The sequence below is a fragment of the Phocoena phocoena genome, chromosome 10, assembly GCF_963924675.1.
Source record: "Phocoena phocoena chromosome 10, mPhoPho1.1, whole genome shotgun sequence".
NCBI classification, from domain to species: Eukaryota; Metazoa; Chordata; class Mammalia; order Artiodactyla; family Phocoenidae; genus Phocoena; species Phocoena phocoena.
Genome location: NC_089228.1, coordinates 51,755,286 through 51,776,313, shown reverse-complemented (window position 1 = coordinate 51,776,313; position 21,028 = coordinate 51,755,286). Strand labels below are relative to the sequence as shown.

The 21,028-nt window shown below is 38.1% G+C and overlaps 1 protein-coding gene across 32 annotated transcripts in view; it reads right to left on the bottom strand.

Moving 5' to 3' along the window:
* Positions 1–21,028, bottom strand: part of CLASP2 (cytoplasmic linker associated protein 2) — a 178,656-nt gene that overhangs the window by 66,552 nt on the left and 91,076 nt on the right. For 25 of the 32 annotated variants that reach the window (XM_065885770.1, XM_065885763.1, XM_065885769.1 and 22 more), the window contains 3 exons: positions 20,258–20,313; positions 19,029–19,202; positions 2,046–2,069 (listed from right to left, as the gene is read on the bottom strand). In XM_065885770.1, coding sequence (XP_065741842.1) covers positions 2,046–2,069; positions 19,029–19,202; positions 20,258–20,313 — 254 coding nt within the window. The remainder of the gene's footprint in view (positions 1–2,045; positions 2,070–19,028; positions 19,203–20,257; positions 20,314–21,028) is intronic. The other 7 variants (XM_065885778.1, XM_065885780.1, XM_065885767.1 and 4 more) reach the window with 1 other exon arrangement.

The following is a 21,028-nucleotide window of genomic DNA, read 5'->3' as shown; positions in this document are numbered from 1 at the left end:
TTGATGTTAAAACCTTCCTCGTGCCTCCCACCCAACGAAAACAAAAGGGCAAAAGAAAAAATTTCTAGTTTGATAGCCTTAAATTAGCTTTTAAAAGATTCATTTTGAGATAAAAAAAAATTTGAGGTAACCTAATGACTCATAGCACAAAAAAGGTTAAAACTAGACAATTAAAAATAGCAAAATTCTATAACAAACACGTTTATCTGCTATACTTCATACTTAAAATTTTAAATGAAGAAAATTAGCGAAATTAATTACTCAAGAAAGATGCAACTTTCATTGCTCTCTCCAAAATGAAGATTTTTATAGATCTTTCCAATGTAAGAATTCTTTCTGTGCATTTTCAAAAGGTAGTCCATAAAAGAACTAGAAAACTAATTGACAAACATGGGAATCAAATCCATGACCTAGGTCTCATTAACCCAGTATTTTCACCAAAGCATTACAAAGACCTATCAATCCATTAGCTATTTATTCAAAAATTCTTGTACTCCCCAAGATGTCAATGAAAACTAGCAAAAATGATCAAGTAAATGGAATTCCCTGGCACTCCAGTGGTTAGGACTCTACACTTTCACTGCTGAGGGCCCGGGTTCAATCCCTGGTCAGGGAACTAAGATCCCACAAGCCGCACGGTACGGCCAAAAAAAAACAAACTCACTACTACTATAGGGCAATAACAGATGTTTCTCCATGTGTGTGTATATATTTTTTTTTTAAAACAGGATTAAACATCAGTGAGAGTAACACATCACATAACACAGGTGATTCCTCAAATAGGCTAATGTTTCTGACCCAAAAAAGAAAACATTTTGATCTGGAATGTGAGAATAATTTGTTTTTAAAGGATCTAGAATCTCAGTGTTAGAAGTGATATTGAATGGTTTGAAATATAGAAACTATCTCTTGGTTAGGTTTTCTTTCATTGAATAATTTCTTAAATTTATGAAATACATTAAACACACAGAAGCACAGAGACTAATTATAAGTAACACTCATGTACCCAACCCAAGATTAAATAAATCTTCCATTTCATCAGAATGGAAGACATACCAATTTCAGAGTTTATGTAATAATTGACAGAAAAACATAGTTTTCCATTTTCCCTAGATCTCATACTGTGACTTACAGATTCAGGATCTTCTTACAAGTTCTTATAAAAAAGCTCAAGTTCTTAGATAACATTATGGTATCTGATGAAGTGAAGGGCAAGTGTGGATAATACACAGTCTAGTGTTAGACAAAAATACCATACAGATAAAAATTATCACACTGGATCAAGCAACTAAAGATAAACTAAATACTGAAATTAAAAAGGCAAAGCTCAGGGCTTCCCTGGTGGTGCGGTGGTTGAGAGTCCGCCTGCCGATGCAGGGGACACGGGTTCGTGCCCCGGTCCAGGAAGATCCCACATGCCACGGAGTGGCTGGGCCCGTGAGCCATGGCCGCTAAGCCTGCGCATCTGGAGCCTGTGCTCCGCAACGGGAGAGGCCACAACAGTGAGAGGCCCGCGTACCGCAAAAAAAAAAAAAAAAAAAAGGCATAGCTCAAAGTAAGTTTAATTTTGATTAAATGTTAATTTAAAACTCACTCTCTGAAAGACAGCATCTGTGACTTGCATTTCATTTTCATAAATAACCATATGAATCTGTAAAATATGTCATTTGTCTCTCTCTGTATCAGAGTTATTAAACTACAGAACTGAATCAAATGACTTATGAGATTCCTTTCCCTTCTTCTGAATCTAATATTTCAGAGAAAGACTTAAGAAATCAAGAATATTCTAAGAGCTCAGGTATAAAAAATTAAGAAAATTGATTTAACTTATAACAAACAGTAACTTAGTACTTGAGTAAACTGAGAAACCCAAAATGGATATGTCTAACCCAAAATTCAATCAGAGAATTACGTAGCCATTTTCATATTAAGAGTGCTGCCAAATAAGCAGCCTATTTTCAGAACTTAAGAGAATGAACAAAGGTATCATGTAGAATCCAAGAGCCATAAAATTTTTTAGGTGAATTAGAAAAGGAAGTTCTTACCATCCATCTTGTCAGAAGTATCCTCTGATGAAAGAGCAAGCAAAGAACAGAACAAAACTTAGTATATTAGAAAAGGATTCTATAACCCCTGGAAAACATTATTTTTAAGAACACAGAATTCATAGCACACACGTATATATGAAGCTTGTTTTCAACTAAAACATACTAGGAGATTAAACAAGACGAGGTTTCTTTGTGAGATAAAAATACCAAAAAAATATATATAGAATTGAATTGACAGTAAGTCTGATTTTCACTAGCCTAAATAAGTTAGAGAAGCCCATGTCCCAACCTTGGACCCCTGCACCATCAGACAAACCCTTTGATTGGGTCTGCTGAGTTTCTCGTACTCTAAGAGTCACCTTGCCCTGCTTTCTCTTTTCCTCTATAGGCTAGAGCACACCCCCAAATTCTACTCTAAATTTAGCTGTCTCATCATTATCCTCTGTCTACTGCATTGCTGCTTCCTCACCCCATCCTTTCTTAGTACTTTCAGTCCCTTTAAGACCTGAAATATGGATAAATCTAAAAACTAAATTTCTCTACCCCGCTACTTTGAGGTGCCCCAATAGAGAAAATTACAAAACTAAGAAGTCATGCATACTGGCACTACTAGAAACTGGGGTAATTATCAGGCTTGGCCTTTAGTGACTGTGCAGAAAAGTGTTAATAAACCAGGTCTGATACTCTTAAGAAGAGTCTAGTTACAGGGCTAGCCCTTAGCTGGCCCTTGGGAATTTAGTTTTGGATCCTAATTTTATCAATGATGAGGTTGTTTTGTGTGTTTGAGTGTTGGGAACGGGGTATTGAACTCCTGCTACACCAACTTGCCTGAATTGTTTCTGCAGACAATGTGATTTATGGGGAATACCTGTCACCTTTTTCGGAGTACGGAATTCTGGTAATTGTGGCTGGTTGTGCAGCAGAGTGCTTGCATAATGACTGCCCTTTTACCCTCACCCTGGACTCTGAGTCTTAAGGAAGCTTCTCTGGACAGAAACGCCATGCACATGTTCGACACTCATTGCTGGAGGAAGGAGCATGTTCTGTGCAGCCTGTCATTTTCGCCTCTGGGAAGGATAACTCTGAAAGCCTCTGCCTGGACTCCTCAGACTACCGGATGAGTCTTCTTCCCTTGCTGATCCTGCTGTGTGTCCTTTTGCTATAATAAACCTCAGCCATGAGTACAGCTAACAGTCCAGTGAGTTCTCTGGTGAGTTTCTCAATGTGTGGGTGGTTGCAGGAAGCCCAGAAGAGAGCCCCTCCTCTTGTGCCTCCTGAACTGCTATTCCAAACCTCAAGCCACCTCTCAGATACCCTGCTTTCTATTAGCTCAGTGTCCTGCCTCTGACTCCTCAAACATGAAGACATAGCTACCTCCCCATTACATGGCTCTTAATGCTCACCCACCCAAAATATATCTGAATCTACCTCCTTCATTTCTTTCCCTTCTACCTCAGTGAAACTGATGACCCTTCCACATCCAAGGCTAACTCTCCAGCTGTTCTCTATACATCCTATTCCTTATGTCTCTCATAAGAACTTTGACCGTAAACAATTTCCTTTCATTCTTCCATTTTTTACTTTTCCTTCTCTACTGACTCTACCATCTTAGTATGCAAACATATTCAACTCCCTCAATTTTAAAAAACAAGAAGTTCATTAACCTTTAACAATCTTCTTTCATCTCCTCTCAAACGCTAAGCATAGGAATAATTTATACAGATTCTCCTTCCAACTTCTTCCTCAATCAACTGAAATCTGACTTCTGTCCACATGACTCCAACTGAAAACATTTATTTTCTTTTTCATTTAAGCAATCCCACAGACCTAGTTGTTGAGAACAAATATTCATAAATATGCATAGATATATCAAGGTTTCCTTAACAGAAATTCCTGTCTCCCATAATACCAAGCTTACTCTTCAGGATAACACTCATCATATCCCTGTTGCCAAAGGATTCAGCACTTCAGTGGATGAAAAATCCTGTGGCAACTGCTTTAAGTAATGTACTGAGTTTAATATTGAAAGATTACAGTATCTTAATTACAGAAGATTACAGTAAGAACAATCCTCTAATGACTTCCAAATCTAATCTCAAGCACAGATCTCTCTCCTGAGTTCTCTACCACTGTATGTAATTCTTTCATATACCACTATGCCTCCGAACACTTCCAGTGTGATGTCTCAGGGATTTCAAACTCAAAATGCATAAAACTCAACGAGCTTTTAGCTGCTCATCCTTTAGCAACCTACCAATAGACTGATTCTTTCAATATAGAAGCATATACCTCTGGATCCATAAATGTTCAGCCATGATAAACAAGGCTCAAAGAGAAGAAAACAAAGAATACACAAGTCACATCTGTATAAGAAAGTTGAGGAAGGGGGTTTAGAAAGAAAAAGGAAGGAAGGAAGGAAGGGGGAGGGGCGGAGGGAGGGAGGGAGGGAAGAAAAAGAAAAAAAGACATAGAAACGGAAAGAATGAGAAAATCTATTCTCTAAGCCCTGGAGAGAGGCACAGACAAGTATCTCATTGTGCCTGAGTGTGAACCTGGGCCAGATGAAGAAAAGAGGATAGAGGGACACCTTTCCCTTCTGTAAAGAAGCAAACATGCCATTCAAACCTTAAAGAACCAAAAGAAACAAATTAAGCAATCTCATGGCACTATTACGACTTTCTTATGAAAAAAAAAAAATTGCTGCTGGGAATTTCCTGGCAGTCCAGTGGTTAGGACTCTGCGCTTTCAGCCGAGGGCTTGGGTTCAATCCTTGGTTGGGGAACTAAGATCCCACAAGCTGCGTGGTGCGTTCAAAAATTAAAAAAAAAGAATTGCTGCAAATGGCTTTTGAGTTCATACTAAAACATTTCAAATTCAGTATTTTCTTCTGGTACTAAAAAATAATGGATACTAAATATAATGTTTTATTTTTAAGACTCAGGATGAATGTTTTATTTCTGTTTTCCATTTTCCCCACTTAAAAAAATTAATGTATAAGTCAGGTACCATAAAATTTACTCTTTCATAGTATACAATTCAGTGTTTTTAATATATCCACAAGACTTAACAATCCTCATAAATATCTAATTCCAGAACATTTTCATCACCCCAAAAAGAAATCTTATACCCATTGATGTCATTCCCTATTTTCCCAACTCCCAACCCCTGGCAACAACTAATTTACTTTCTGTTTCTGTGGGTTCACGTATTCTAGGCATTTCATGTAAATGGAATCATACAGTATGTGGCTGTTTGTGTCTAACTTTATAATGCTTTCGAGTTCCACCCCTCTTAGAGCATGCGTTAGTATTTCACTTTTATGTAATGTGCTCCTTTTTATGGCTGAGTAATATTCTGCTTCATTGTATGCACATACCTCCCTAACCATTCACCAGCTGATGGACATCTGGGTTGTTTTCACTTTTGGGCTGTTATGAATAATGCTGCTATGAACATTCATTTGTGTACATGTTTTAATGAGAACATATGTTTCACATGTCTTGGGTATACAGCTAGGAGTGGAACCACTGGGTCACATGCTAACTCTATGTTTCACTTTTTGAGAAACTGTCAAACTGTTCACATAGTGGCTCCACTTACATTCCAGGAGCAGTGTATGAGGGTTTCAATTTCTCCATATCCTCACCAGCATTTGTTATTGTCCATTCGGATAACAGCCTAGCAGGTGTGAAGAGGTATCTCATTGTGCTTCTGATTTGCACTTGCCTAATATCTAAGGACGCTGAGCATCTTTTCATGTGCTTTTACTGGCAATTTGTATATTGTCTTTAAAGAAATATGTATTCAAATCCTTTGCTTATTTTTAAATAGAATTGCCTTTCTGTTACTGAGTTATGAGTTCTTTATATACTTGAGATGTTAAGTCCCTAATCAGATATGTGACTTGCAAATGTTTTCTCTCATTTTGTGTGTTGTCTTTTCACTTTCTTGATGGTGCCCTCTGAAGCACAATGTTTTTAATTTTGATGAAGTCCAATTTATCTAGCTTTTCTTTGGTTGCTTGTGTTTGGTGTAGTATCTAAGAAAACACTGCATCGTTCAAGGTTATGAAGATTTACACCTGTGTTTTCTTCTAAGCATTTTATAGTTTTAGCTCTTACATTTGGGTTTTTTTTGGTACACGGGCCTCTCACTGTTGTGGCCTCTCCCATTGTGGAGCACAGGCTCCGGACGCACAGGCTCAGCAGCCATGGCTCACGGGCCCAGCCGCTCCATGGCATGTGGGATCTTCCTGGACCGGGGCACGAACCCATGTCCCCTGCATCGGCAGGCGGACTCTCAACCAATGTGCCACCAGGGAAGCCCTACATTTGGGTTTTTAATCCATTTTGAGTTAATTTCTTGGATATGATATGAGGTAGGGGTCCAAATTCATTCCTTGGCCCCTGGCTATTGAGTTGTTCCAGCAACATTTGCTCAAAAGAATTCTTGCCTACTGCATGGTCTTGGCACCCTTGTTGGAAATCAACTGACCATAGATATACGGGATTATTTCTGGACTCTCAATTCTATTACATTGGTGTGTATGTCTATCTTTATGCCAGTACCACACAGACTTGATTACTGTAGCTTTGAAGTAAATTTTGAAATGGGGAAGTGTGAGTACACCAAGTTCGGTCTTCTTTTTCAAGATCGTTTCATCTATTCCAGAAACTTTGCTTTGTCATTTGGATTTTAGGAACAGTTTGTCAATTTCTATAAAAAGGCAGCTGGACTTTTGATAGGGATTGCATTGAATCTGTACGTCAATTTCCCATCTTAATATTAAGTCTTTAAATAACCTGTGTGTCTTTCCATTTATTTAGAGCTTTAAATTCTTCTAACAATGTGTTGTAGTTTTGTGCACAAGTGTGAAATAAAACATACATATGAGCCCAATTCCTGGCACAGAGCTCCTAAAACCCTTGTAATTTCTCAAGTGGTAAGAGCACTTGGTGTACCTTTTTCTCTAATATTTGCTCCTTGACCCTGGTACCTGACAGAGCTCCTAAATCCCTTGGAATTTCCTGGGTGATAGGAGTGTCTTTTGTTCTAATAAGGCATTTCTTGGTGGTCTCCTCGACAGCCTCAGGATGGGGGATGGTCACCAGAAAGATGAAACCATGATTAAAAGCTTGGAATTTTCAGCCCCATCCTCCATCCTCTTGGGAAGAGTTGTGAGGTTGGAGACTAAGTTAATGATCAATTATGACTATGTGATGAAGCTTCCATAAAAATGCCAAAAGCACAAGACTCAGTTTCTGGGTTGGTGAACACACCCATATGCTGGGAGGGTGGCACACTGCAACTCCACAGGGAGAGAAGCTCTTGGGCTTGAGATCTTTCCAGACCTCACCCCCTGTATCTCTTCATCTGGCTTTTCATTCATACCGTTTAATATCCTTTGTAATAAACCAGTAATCTAGTAAGCAGACTGTTTTCCCAAGATCTGTGAGCCACTCTAGCAAATTAATTTAACTCAAGGAGGGGGCAAGGGAACCTGTGACTTAGAGCCAATTGGTCAGAAGCACTGGTAACAACATGGACTTGCAATTGATGTCTGAGGTGGGGGTGAGTGGGGGTGGGGGTCGTGACAGGCTCAGCCCTTAACCTGTAAGGTCTGTGTTAACTATGGTTAGGGCCACAACTGAATTGAATTTGAGGACATCTAGGTGTTGTCTAAGACTTGCTGGATGCGAAAATCCCACACATCTGGTGTCAGCAGTATTATGAGTGTAAGAGTAAAGGAGAAACGTAAGAGTAAAGGAGAAACATAAGAGTGGTTCATCCTAGAGAAGTCTTACACTTCTTTTGTTCTATCGATTCCTATGTACAATGTATTATTCTTTTTGAGGCTATTGTAATTGGAATTGCTTTTTAACTTTATTTTCAGATTGTTCATTGCTAGCATTTTTTGTAAAGGTTTATTATTTTTTTTCTGACTCCATCAACTATCTTTATTTTATTTTTTTTATACAGCCAGTTCTTATTAGTTATCCTATACATAGTGGTGTATATATGTCAATCCCAATCTCCCAACTCATCCCATAACCACCACGACCACCGTCCCCTGCTTTCCCCCTTGGTGTCCATATGCTTGTTCTCTACATCTGTGTCTCTATTTCTACCTTGCAAACCAGTTCATTTGTACCATTTTTCTAGATTCCACATATATGAGTTTGTATACGATATTTGTTTTTCTCTTGCTGACTTACTTCACTCTGTATGAAAGTCTCTAGGTCCAACCACGTCTCTACAAATGACCCAATTTCGTTCCTTTTTATGGCTGAGTAATATTCGATCGTATATATGGACCACATCTTTTTTATCCATTTGTCTGTCGATGGGCATTTAGGTTGCTTCCATGACCTGGGTATTGTAAACAGTGCTGCAGCGAACACTGCGGCGCATGTGTCTTTTTGAATTATGGTTTTCTCAGGGTATATGCCCAGTAGTGGGATTGCTGGGTCATATGGTAATTCTATTTTTAGTTTTTTAAGGAACCTCCACACTGTCTTCCATAGTGGCTCTATCAGTTTACATTCCCACCAACAGTGCAAGAGGGTTCCCTTTTCTCCACACCCTCTCCAGCATTTGCTGTTTGTAGATTTTCTGATGATGCCCATTCTAACCGCTGTGAGGTGGTACCTCATTGTAGTTTTGATTTGCATTTTATCTAATGATTAGTGATGTTGAGCAGCTTTTCGTGTGCCTCTTGGCCATTTGCATGTCTTGTATGGAGAAATGTCTATTTAGGTCTTCTACCCATTTTCTGATTGGGATGTTTGTTTTTGTAATATTGAGCTGCATGAGCTGTTTATATATTTTGGAGATTAATTCTTTGTCCATTGATTTATTTGCAAATATTTTCTCCCATTTTGAGGGTTGTCTTTTTGTCTTATTTATACTTTCCTTTGCTGTGCAAAAGCTTTTAAATTTCATTAGGTCCCATTTGTCTTGTTTTTTTTTTTTTGCAGTACACGGGCCTCTCACTGTTGTGGCCTCTCCCGTTGCAGAGCACAGGCTCCGGACGTGCAGGCTCAGCAGCCATGGCTCACAGACCCAGCTGCTCCGCGGCATGTGGGATCTTCCCGGACCGGGGCACGAACCCATGTCCCCTGCGTCGGCAGGCGGACTCTCAACCACTGAGCCATCAGGGAAGCCCTATTTTTGTTTTTTATTTCCATTTCTCTAGGAGGTGGGTCAAAAAGGACCCTGCTGTGATTTATGTCATAGAGTGTTCTGCGTATGTTTTCCTCTAAGAGTTTTATACTGTCTGGTATTACATTTAGGTCTTTAATCCATTTTGAGTTTATTTTTGTGTATGGTGTTAGGGAGTGTTCTAATTTCATTCTTTTATATGCAGCTATCCAGTTTTCCCAGCACCACTTACTGAAGAGACTGTCTTTTTTCCACTGTATATCCTTGCCTCCTTTGTCATAGATTAGTTGACCATAGGTGCATGGGTTTATCTCTGGGCTTTCTATTCTGCTCCATTGATCTATATTTGTTTTTGTGCCAGTACCATATTATCTTGACGACTGTAGCTTTGTAGTATAGTCTGAAGTCAGGGAGACTGATACCTCTAGCTCCGTTTCTTTCCCTCAAGATTGTTTTGCCTATTTGGGGCCTTTTGTGTCTCCATACAAACTTTAAGATTTTTTGTTCTAGTTCTGTAAAAAATGCCATTGGTAATTTGATAGGGATTACACTGAATCTATACATTGCTTTGGGTAGTACAGTCATTTTCACAATATTGATTCTTCCAACCCAAGAACATGGTATATCTCTCCATGTGTTTGCATCATTTTTGATATCTTTCATCAGTGTCTTATAGTTTTCTAGGTACAGGTCTTTTACCTCCTTAGGTAAGTTTATTCCTAGGTATTTTATTGTTTTTGTTGCAGTGGTGAATGCGATTGTTTCCTTAATTTCTCTTTTGATTTTCGTTGTTGGAGTATAGGAATGCAAGAGATTTCTGTGCGTTAATTTTGTATCCGGCAACTTTACGAAATTCATTGATTACCTCTAGTAGTCTTCTGGTGGCACCTTCAGAATTCTCTATGTATAGTATCATGTCATGTCATCTGCAAACAGTGACAGTTTTACTTCTCCTTTTCCAATTTGTATTCCTTTTATTACTTTTTATTCTCTGATTGCCATGGCTAGGACTTCCAAAACTATGCTGAATAAGAGTGGTGAGACTGGACATCCTTGTCTTGCTCCTGATCTTAGAGGAAATGCTTTCAGTTTTTCACCATTGAGAATGATGTTTGCTGTGGGTTTGTCGTATACGACCTTTATTATGTTGAGGTAGGTTCCCTCTATGCCCTCTTTCTGGAGAGCTTTTATCATAAATGGGTGTTAAACTTTGTCAAAAGCTTTTTCTGCATCTATTGAGATGATCATATAGTTTCTATTCTTCAATTTGTTAATATGTTGTATCACATTGATTGAGTTGCATACATTGAAGAATCCCTGCATCCCTGGGATAAATTCCACTTGATCATGGTGTATGATCCTTTTAATGTGTTGTTGGATTCTGTTTGTGAGTATTTTGTTGAGGACTTTTGAATCTATATTCATCAGTGATATTGTCCTGTAGTTTTCTTTTTTTGTGACATCCTTCTCTGGTTTTGGTATCAGGGTGATGGTGGCTTTGTAGAATGAGTTTGGGAGCGTTCCTTCCTCTGCAATTTTTGGGAAGAGTTTGAGAAGGATGGGTGTTACCTCTCCTCTAAATGTTTCACAGAATTCACCTGTGAAGCCAACTGGTCCTGGACTTTTGTTTGTTGGAAAATTTTATTACAATTTTATTTCAATTTCATTCCTTGTGATTGGTCTGTTCATATTTTCTATTTCTTCCTTGTTCAGTCTTGGAAGGTTATGCCTTTCTAAGAATTTGTCCATTTTTTCCAGGTTGTGCATTTGACTGGCATAGAGTTGCTTGTAGCAGTCTCTCATGATGCTTTGTATTCCTCCAGTGTCCGCTGTATCGTCTCCTTTTTCATTTCTAATATTATTGACTTGAGTCCTCTCCCTCTTCTTGATGAGTCTGGCTAAAGGTTTATCAGTGCTGTTTATCTTCTCAAAGAACCAGCTTTTAGTTTTATTGATCTTTATTGTTTTCTTTGTTTCTATTTCATTTATTTCTGCTCTGATCTTGATTTCTTTCCTTCTAATAACTTTGTATTTTGTTTGTTCTTCTTTCTCTAGTTCCTTTAGGTGGTAAGGTTAGATTGTTTATTTGAGATTTTTCTGGTTTCTTGAGGTAGGACTGTATTGCTATAAACATCCAATAAGTTTTGGATTGTCATGTTTTCGTTGTCACTTGTCTCTAGGTATTTTTTGATTTCCTCTTTGATTTCTTCAGGGATCTCTTGGTTATTTAGTATTGTTTAGCCTCCATGTGTTTTGTGTTTTTTACGTTTTTTTAACTGTAATTTATTTCTTCTCTCATAGCATTGTGGTTGGAAGAGATGCTTGATACGATTTCAATTATCTTAAATTTACCGAGGCTTGATTTGTGACCCAAGATGTGATCTATCCTGGAGAATGTCCTGTGTGCACTTGAGAAGAAAGTGTAATCTGCTGTTTTCAGATGGAATGTCTTATAAATATCTATTAAATCTATCTGGTCTATTGTGTCATTTAAAGCTTGTGTTTCCTTATTAATTTTCTGTTTGGATGTCTGTCCATAGGTGTAAGTGAGGTGTTAAAAGTCCCCCACTATTATTGTGTTACTGTCAATTTTCTCTTTTATAGCTGTTAGCTTTTGCCTTATATATTGAGATGTGCCTATGTTGGGTGCGTATATAATTGTTATATCTTCTTCTTGGATTGATCCCTTGATCATTATGTAGTGTCCTTCCTTGTCTCTTGTAACAGTCTTTATTTTAAAGTCTATTTTATCTGATATGAGTATTACTACTCCAGCATTCTTTTGTTTACCATTTGCATGGAATATCTTTCTTCATCCCCTCACTTTCAGTCTGTATGTGTCCCGAGGTCTGAAGTGGGTCTCTTTTAGACAGCATATATATGGTTCTTGTTTTTGTATCCATGTCTTTTGGTTGGAGCATTTAATCCATTCACATTTAAGGTAATTATTGATATGTATGATCCTATTACCATTTTCTTAATTGTTTTGGGTTTGTTTTTGTAGGTCCTTTTCTTCTCTTGTGTTTCTCACTTTGAGAAGCTCCTTTAGCATTTGCTGTAGAGCTGGTTTGGTGGTGCTGAATCCTCTTAGCTTTTGCTTGTCTGTAAAGCTTTTGATTTCTCCATCAAATCTGAATGAGATCCTTGTCAGGTAGAGTAATCTTGGTTGTAGGTTCTTCCCTTTCATCACTTTAAATATATCATGTCATTCCCTTCTGGCTTGTAGAGTTTCTTTTGAGGAATCAGCTGTCAACCTTATGGGAGTTCCCTTGTATGTTAATTGTTGTTTTTCCCTGGTTGCCTTTAATAATTTTTCTTTGTTTTTAATTTTTGTCAATTTGATTACTATGTTTCTTGGCATGTTTCCCCTTGAGTTTCTCCTGCCTGAGACTCTGCACTTCCTAGACTTGGGTGGTTATTTCCTTTCCCATGTTAGGGAAGTTTTCGACTATAATGTCTTCAAACATTTTCTCAGGTCCCTTTTTTCTCTCTTCTCCTTCTGTGACCCCTAAAATGTGAATGTTGGTGCATTAAATGTTGTCCCAGTCTCTTAGGCTGTCTTCATTGCTTTTGATTCTTTTTTCTTATTCTGGTCCGTGGCAGTAAATTCCACCATTCTGCCTTACAGGTCACTTATCCATTCTTCTGCCTCAGTTATTCTGCTATTGATTCCTTCTAGTGTATTTTTCATTTCAGTTATTGTATTGTTTATCTCTGTTTGTTCTTTAATTCTTCTAGGTGTTTGTTTTTTAATTCTTCTAGGTCTTTGTTAAACATTTCTTGCATCTTCTCGATCTTTGCCTCCATTCTTTTTCCTAGGTCCTGGATCATCTTCACTATTGTTATTCTGAATTCTTTTTCTGGAAGGTTGCCTATCTCCACTTCATTTAATTGTTTTTCTGAGGTTTTATCTTGTTCCTTCATCTTGTTCATAGCCCTCTGCCTTTTCATTTTGTTTATCTTTCTGTGAATGTGGTTTTCATTCCACAGGCTGCAGGATTGTAGTTCTTCTTGCTTCTGCTGTTGGCCCGCTGGTGGATAAGGCTATCTAAGAGGCTTGTGCAAGCTTCCTGATGGGAGGGACTGGTGGTGGGTAGAGCTGGGTGTTGCTCTGGTGGGCAGAGCTCAGTAAAACTTTAATCTGCTTGTCTGCTGATGGGTGGGGCTGAGTTCCCTCCCTGTTGGTTGTTTGGCCTGAGATGACCCAGCACTGGAGGCTAAAGGCTCTTTGGTGGGGCTAATGGCGGACTTCAGGAGGGTTCATGCCAAAGAGTACTTCCCAGAACTTCTGCTTCCAGTGTCCTTGTCCCTGCAGTGAGCCACAGCCACCCCCCGCCTCTGCAGGAGACCCCACAACACTAGCAGGCAGGTCTGGTTAAGTCTCCTATGTGGTCACTGCTCCTTCCCCCGGAACCTGATGCACACACTACTTTGTGGAGTCTCTGTTTCCCTCAGTCCTGTCGAAGTCCTGCAATCAAATCCCACTAGCAAAAAAAAAAAAAAAAAAAAAAAAAATCCCACTAGCTTTCAAAGTCTGTTTCTCTGGGAATTCCTCCTCCCTTTGCTGGACCCCGAGGTTGGGAAGGCTGACTTGGGGTTGAGAACCTTCACTCCAGTGGGTGGACTTCTGTGGTATAATTGTTCTCCAGTTCGTGAGTCAACCACCAAGTGGTTATGAGATTTGATTTTATTGTGATTGCGCCCCTCCTACCATCTCATTGCAGCTTCTCCTTTGTTTTTTGATGTGGGGTATCATTTTTGGTGAGTTCCAGTGTCTTCCTGTTGATGACTGTTCAGCAGTTATTTGTGATTCCGGTGCTCTCACAAGAGGGAGTGAGCACACAACCTTCTACTCCACCATCTTCTATTTATTTATTTTTGGCTGCGTTGGGTCTTAGTTGTGGCACATGGGATCTTCACTGAGGCATGTGGGATCTTTCGTTGTGGTGTGCGGGCATCTCTCTAGTTGTGCCACATGGGATCGTCATTGAGGCATGTGGGATCTTTCATTGTGGTGTGCCGGCTTTTCTCTAGTTGTGGCATGCAGGTTTTCTCTTCTCTAGTTGTGGCGCACAGGCTCCAGGGTGAGTGGGCTCTGTAGTTGTGGCACGTGGGCTTAGTTGCCCCACGGCATGTGGGATCTTAGTTCCCTGATGAGGGATTGAACCAGTGTCCCCGGTGTTGTAAGGTGGATTCTATACCACTGGACTACTAGGGCAGTCCCTCATTGCTAGCATTTAGAAATACAACTGATTTTTGTATATTGATCTTATCTTTGGTAACTCTGCTGAACTATTAATAAGCTCTAATCGTTTTTTTGTGAATTTCCTAGGATTTTCTATATATAAGACCATGTTTTCTACAAATAGCTTCAGTTCTTTTCCAATATGGATACCTTTTATTTCTTTTTCTGGCCTAACTGACCTGGCTAGAACTTCCATGATAATGCTGTTAGGAAGGGCAAGAGTGGAAATCCTTATCTTGTTCCTGATTTTGGGGGAGGCATCCAGTCCTTCATCATGACGTATATACTACCTGTGGATTTTTCACAGATGTTCTTTATCAGGTTCAGGAAGTTCCCTTCTATACTAGTTTGTTGAGTATTTTTATCATGAAAGGGTGTTGAAATTTGTCAGATGCCTGCTCTGCATCTACTAAGATGATCATGTGATTTTTGTCCTTTATTTTACTATATGGTATATTATATTGATTAGTTTTCATATATTGAAATAATAATGCATTTCCAGGAAGGTAATGTTTCTACCACAGAAAAGTTTTATGAAAACTTAAAAGCACTAATCAACCCATTGTTGACATCTTTGTAAACATCTCTGTCCAGTCCTATATATAAGAATGTTCATGAGTATTATTCATAATAATAAAAAACCAGGAAACAACCAAGATGCCCACTAACAGTAGAACAGAAAACTAAATTGTGATATATTCATACCATAGAATATTGTACATAGAAATATAAATAAATGAACTTTAGCTACATGCAACAACATAGATGAATCTTAACAAAAAAACAAACAAAAAACCCATTTTTGTCCAGTTTTTCATCTATGTATAATTTTATACAAAATAATGAAAGTATCACACATTGCTTGGTAGGCCATATCATTTGATCTTTGCTAAAAATATGACTTGTTGGGGCTTCCCTGGTGGCGCAGTGGTTAAGAATCCACCTGCCAATGCAGGAGACGTGGGTTCGACCCCTGGTCCAGGAAGATCCTACATGCCATGGAGCAACTAAGCCCGTGCACCACAACTACTGAGCCTGAGCTCTAGAACCCTCGAGCCACAACTACTGAGCCCACGCGCCACAACTACTGAAGCCCGAATGCTCTAGGGCCAGCATGCCACAGCTACTGAGCCCGCGTGCAGCAGCAAAGACCCAATGCAGCCAAAAATAAATAAAATTTTTTTAAAAATTAAAAAAAATATGACTTGTTAATGGCTGCACAGTATCTGTAAGGATATACCATAACTTAATCACTCCCTCTTTGTTACACATCAGGGTTGAAGCTAATACATCTATTTTTAGAAACATAATGAATATTCCTTTTATTTCTTGGCATAATTATCTATAAACATTGAATTACTAGTTCAAAACTCTCAACATTTAAAAAAGCTTCATGGGTATTATTAAAATGCCACTCAGATAAAGTATTCCATGATTACTTCACATCAGCACTTTTAAACACATTCTTTATGAACAGTAGGCACTAACCTTAACTTTCTTGCTGCATTTACTGGTCTTTCAGTTTGCGTTTGTTTGATTACAGTGGAGGTCCAACATCTGTTTGGGGGTTTTGGGGGCAATTTTGAAATATGCTTTTCTTGATATAAGTAAAATTTTTTTCTATAAAAATAAGCTCATCTGTTTCTCATAGACTTATAAAACTTGTTGACGTTTCAGCTTTTTTTGTAGTATTGGCAAAATTTTTTTCCCTTTTAATTTTCAGTCACTTGATTTTATATTTTCACACTTAAGATTTCGATCCTAAGGGATTTTCCCTCATGGTTTTCTGGCTCTTTATGCTTAGAAATTTCTTCTCCAATCTGAGATGAGATGAATACTTGACCACTATGTTTTTGTCAAGATGCTTTATATTTTTGTTCAACTTCTTAGTTATCTGGAATAAATTTTTATATGGTATGAAACATGGTTCTAACTTAATTTTGTACCAAATTGAAAGCCATATGTCTAAACACCATTTACTGTATAATTTATGCTTTCCTCATTGAATGCAGCTATGCCACCTTTATCATGTACCACATTCACACCTAGAATCTCTGCACTTCCTATTGTGTTCCAATGATCTGCCTGCCTAGTTTTCCCTGAGTACTACCCAAGAGAAAGAAAAATGAAGCACAAAACAGAGATAAATAATATGGATAACCAATCTCAAACTTTTAAGGTTGATGGATATAAAAAACAAACCCTGAATAGCTTTGGGAATATATGTTTAAGTTTTTTTTTTTTAAACATCTTTATTGGAGTATAATTGCTTTACAATGGTGTGCTACTTTCTACTGTATAACAAAGTGAATCAGCTATACGCATACGTATATCCCCATATCCCCTCCCTCCTGCATCTCCCTCTCACCCTCCTTATCCCACCCCTCTAGGTGGTAGCAAAGCACCGAGCTGATCTCCCTGTGCTACACGGCTGCTTCCCACTAGCTATCTGTTTTACATTTGGTAGTGTATATATGTCAATGTTATTCTCTTACTTCGTCCCAGCTTACTCTTCCCTCTCCCTGTGTCCTCAAGCCCATTCTCTACGTCTGTGTCTTTATTCCTGTCCTGCCCCTAGGTTCATCAGGACCATTTTTTTTTTTAAGATTCCATATATATGTGTTAGCATATGGTATTTGCTTTTCTCTTCCTGACTTACTTCACTCTGTATGACAGACTCTAGGTCCATCCACCTCACTACAAATAACTCAATTTTGTTTCTTTTTATGGCTGAGTAATATTCCATTGTATATATGTGCCACATCTTCTTTAACCATTCATCTGTTGATGGACACTTAAGTTGCTTCCATGTCCTGGCTATTGTAAATAGTGCTGCAATGAACACTGTGGTGCATGACTCTTTTTGAATTATGGTTTTCTCAGGGTATATGCCCAGTAGTGGGATTGCTGGGTCGTATGATAGTTCTGTTTTCAGATTTTTAAGGAACCTTCATACTGTTCTCCACAGTGGCTGTATCAATATACATTCCCACCAACAGTGCAAGAGGGTTCCCTTTTCTCCACATCCTCTCCAGCATTTATTGTTTGTAGATTTTTTGATGATGGCCATTCTGACCGGTGTGAGGTATTACCTCATTGTAGTTTTGATTTGCATTTCTCTAATGATTAGTGATGTTGAGCACCTTTTCATGTGTTTGTTGGCAATCTGTATATCTTCTTTGGAGAAATGTCTATTTAGGTCTTCTGCCCATTTTTGGATTGGGTTGTTTTTTTGATATTGAGCTGCAAGAGCTGCTTGTATATTTTGGAGATAATTCCTTTGTCAGCTGCTTCATTTGCAAATACTTTCTCCCATTCTGAGGGTTGTCTTTTCATCTTTTTTATGGCTTCCTTTGCTGTGCAAAAGCTTTTAAGTTTCATTAGGTCTGATTTGTTTATTTTTGTTTTTATTTCCATTTCTCTAGGAGGTGGGTCAAAAAGGATCTTGCTATGATGGATGTCATAGAGTGTTCTGCCTATGTTTTCCTCTAAGAGTTTTATAGTGTCTGGCCTACATTTAGGTCTTTAATCCATTTTGAGTTTATTTTTGTGTATGGTGTTAGGGAGTGTTCCAATTTCGTTCTTTTACATGTAGCTGTCCAGTTTTCCCAGCACCACTTATTGAAGAGGCTGTCTTTTCTCCAATGTATATTCTTGCCTCCTTTATATAAAAATAAGGTGACCATATGTGCATGGGTTTATCGCTGGGCTTTTTATCCTGTTCCACTGATCTATATTTCTGTTTTTGTGCCAGGACCATACTGTCTTGATTACTGTAGTTTTGTAGTATACTCTGAAGTCCAGGAGCCTGATTCCTCCAGCTCCGTTTTTCTTTCTCAAGATTGCTTTGGCTATTCGGGGTCCTTTGTGTTTCCATGCAAATTGTGAAATTTTTTGTTCTAGTTCTGTGGAAAATTCCATTGGTAGTTTGATAGGGATTGCACTGAATCTGTAGATTGCTTTGGGTAGTATAGTCATTTTCACAATGTTGATTCTTCCAATCCAAGAACATGGTATATCTCTCCATCTGTTTGTATCATCTTTAATTTCTTTCATCAGTGTCTAATAGTTTTCTGCATACAGGTCTTTTGTCTCCTTAGGTGGGTTTATTCCTAGGTATTTTATTTATTTTTAAGCTTTGATTATGATTCAGCTTTGCGGTTTTCCCAGATTTCCAAAAGGCTTTAACTTCTTGGTAAGGGAACTGAAGTAGGAGAAAGAGGATAGAGAAGCTGGGTACAACACCAAAGTCCCTTAGTATCCAGCAGCTGGATGTGGCTGTAGTGCAGAACTTTGAAAATTCTATATGCAAATCATGGAATAAAGAATTGTTCCTTTGATTAAGATGGTTAGGAGGACAACAGGGGGAAAAGAGAAACAAGGTATTTCAGATACCTCAGAACTACATTGCAAGGACAGAATCATATAAAACATATGGACTATCCTTAACTAGCAAGAATGAAATAGAAATGATAAGTATATCACCATCATCAATCACTGAAATTGATGATGATTCACTGCTTCCCTGAGACCAGGGAGAAAATGTTGTACTTTCCCATAGTTAGCTGTCTTACCTAGTGATGCGTAGGAACCTGGATTCAGGGCACCTGCACCTAACCGCCCACTTCGTACAGACTGCCCAGCAGCATGATGTGCCTTGGCACCAGCAGCAGCATTCACATCAATATCACTTCGTGAACGCTGTAGGCTTCCTGGAAGGGAACTGGCTTTGCTGCTGCCTGCTGATACTATGAAAAACAAAGCAAAGGTAACCTATTATTTCAGTCACTGCAAACGGCACAAAAATTATATAAACTTGAAATCACCATGAGATTAATCCATGATGACAAATGGTCAAAAAGGAAGTAGTGGCCAAATGGATACTAGAAAGTACTTTAGCATATTTTAAAATCAGAATGCCTCAGTTTCAATGCTGTCATAACTAATTCTTCTTGGACAATTTTCTCAATATTTCTCTGCCTCATTTTCCCCTTTCATAAAATGGGAAAAATAACTATACTTTGTGAAGTTCATAGGACTGTTTTATAGATGAAAGGATGATGTTTATGATTGATTCATGAAAATGAAGCACTGTTACAAGATAAATAGATGACAGAGGGGCTATTTTTTAACTATAAGAATAATGCAAGTAGAACTAGCCTGGGAATAGAATAATTCAGAAAATAATGCAGGTTCTGCCACTCTTAGGTAATGCCAATTAAGTCATTAAATTTCTGGTCTTTAGTTTTTCAGTTTTAATGAGGAGTTTTATAAACTCTGAGTTATGACCCATTAATAGGCTGTGAAATCAACTAAGTGGGTCATGACAGCACTTTAAAGAAATGAAACACAGTAGAAAAGAGAACGCATCACAGGTAAGGGTAAGTAGGCTTCCTGGAACTTTGGCTTATACTATATATGTATACTTATATACAATATACTACACAGCATATGTATATAATTATATACACTATATTGTATATATGACATGTAGTATATGTATATGGTATACAAACACAGGTACAGTATATAAGTGTGGTATTTACTATGTAAAATGATTTTCTCACTGTGGGTCATATTAAAACAGTTTAAAAGCTACTGCTTTAAACTGCTTAGCTTTAAAACTGTTCTAATGTGCTTTTAAAACTTTTAAAGTGTAACTCTGTGTTTTAAACTTTTCAACTCTTGATGTGACCCAGAGTGAGAATATCTTTTTACATAGTAACTTTTAATTTATTTATAAAGTCACTTTTACTCTATTAAGTAAAATATGCTATGACTCTTAGTTAAAAAGGCAATTTACCTCTTCCAGCAACAGTTGATGGGTTTGCTGTAGACCATTTGGAAGAAAAAGGGCGGCTGCAAGGTAAAAAGAAATACTTTTAGTAAGACGACATAATTTATCACTCCTCTGACAAAAATTAATGAAATAACATTGAGTTTTCCGAAGAGTTGAGAAGTATTTCTGATTTCAACTTTCCTTTTACAAATCACTTTAGAACAGTTGTTGTCATATATCAGTGGTATCTAAGTTAGCTGTGAAGCAAAAATGAAATAACTAGCATTGAATAAAGACTGTAAGCTCTACAGAAACAGGGACCAGGTTGCTGTTGTTCACTCTGGTCCTCAGCACACACTACCACAGGGAACTCAATAATAGCACTCTCCAACACTTCTATTCTGAGATATTTTACTTAAAGAAAGGTAGTATTATTGCTAGTACACAGGGAATTCAGTGTAACCAAGGCCTGTCTCACCGAAGTCATATGGTTGTGGCCACTGGTAACTCGTGCAGTTACCCTGTAGGTATAACACGGTCTATAGCAGTTCTATTAAGTATTACTGCATGGGGCAACAGAATCAAAGCTAAGGACTACTGCTGAGGATGACATGTATGATTAGAAAGGAAAACACCTAGAATCAATTCAAAGAATCCACTGCCTCCTTTAATATCTTTTTTGATTATTTATCTTTAATTACTATGGTACTCTGAGGCCCATAAATAAATATCTAAGTATGTGAGAGAGTCTGGAAAGTATATCTATGTATGTATGTATGTATGTATGTATCTATC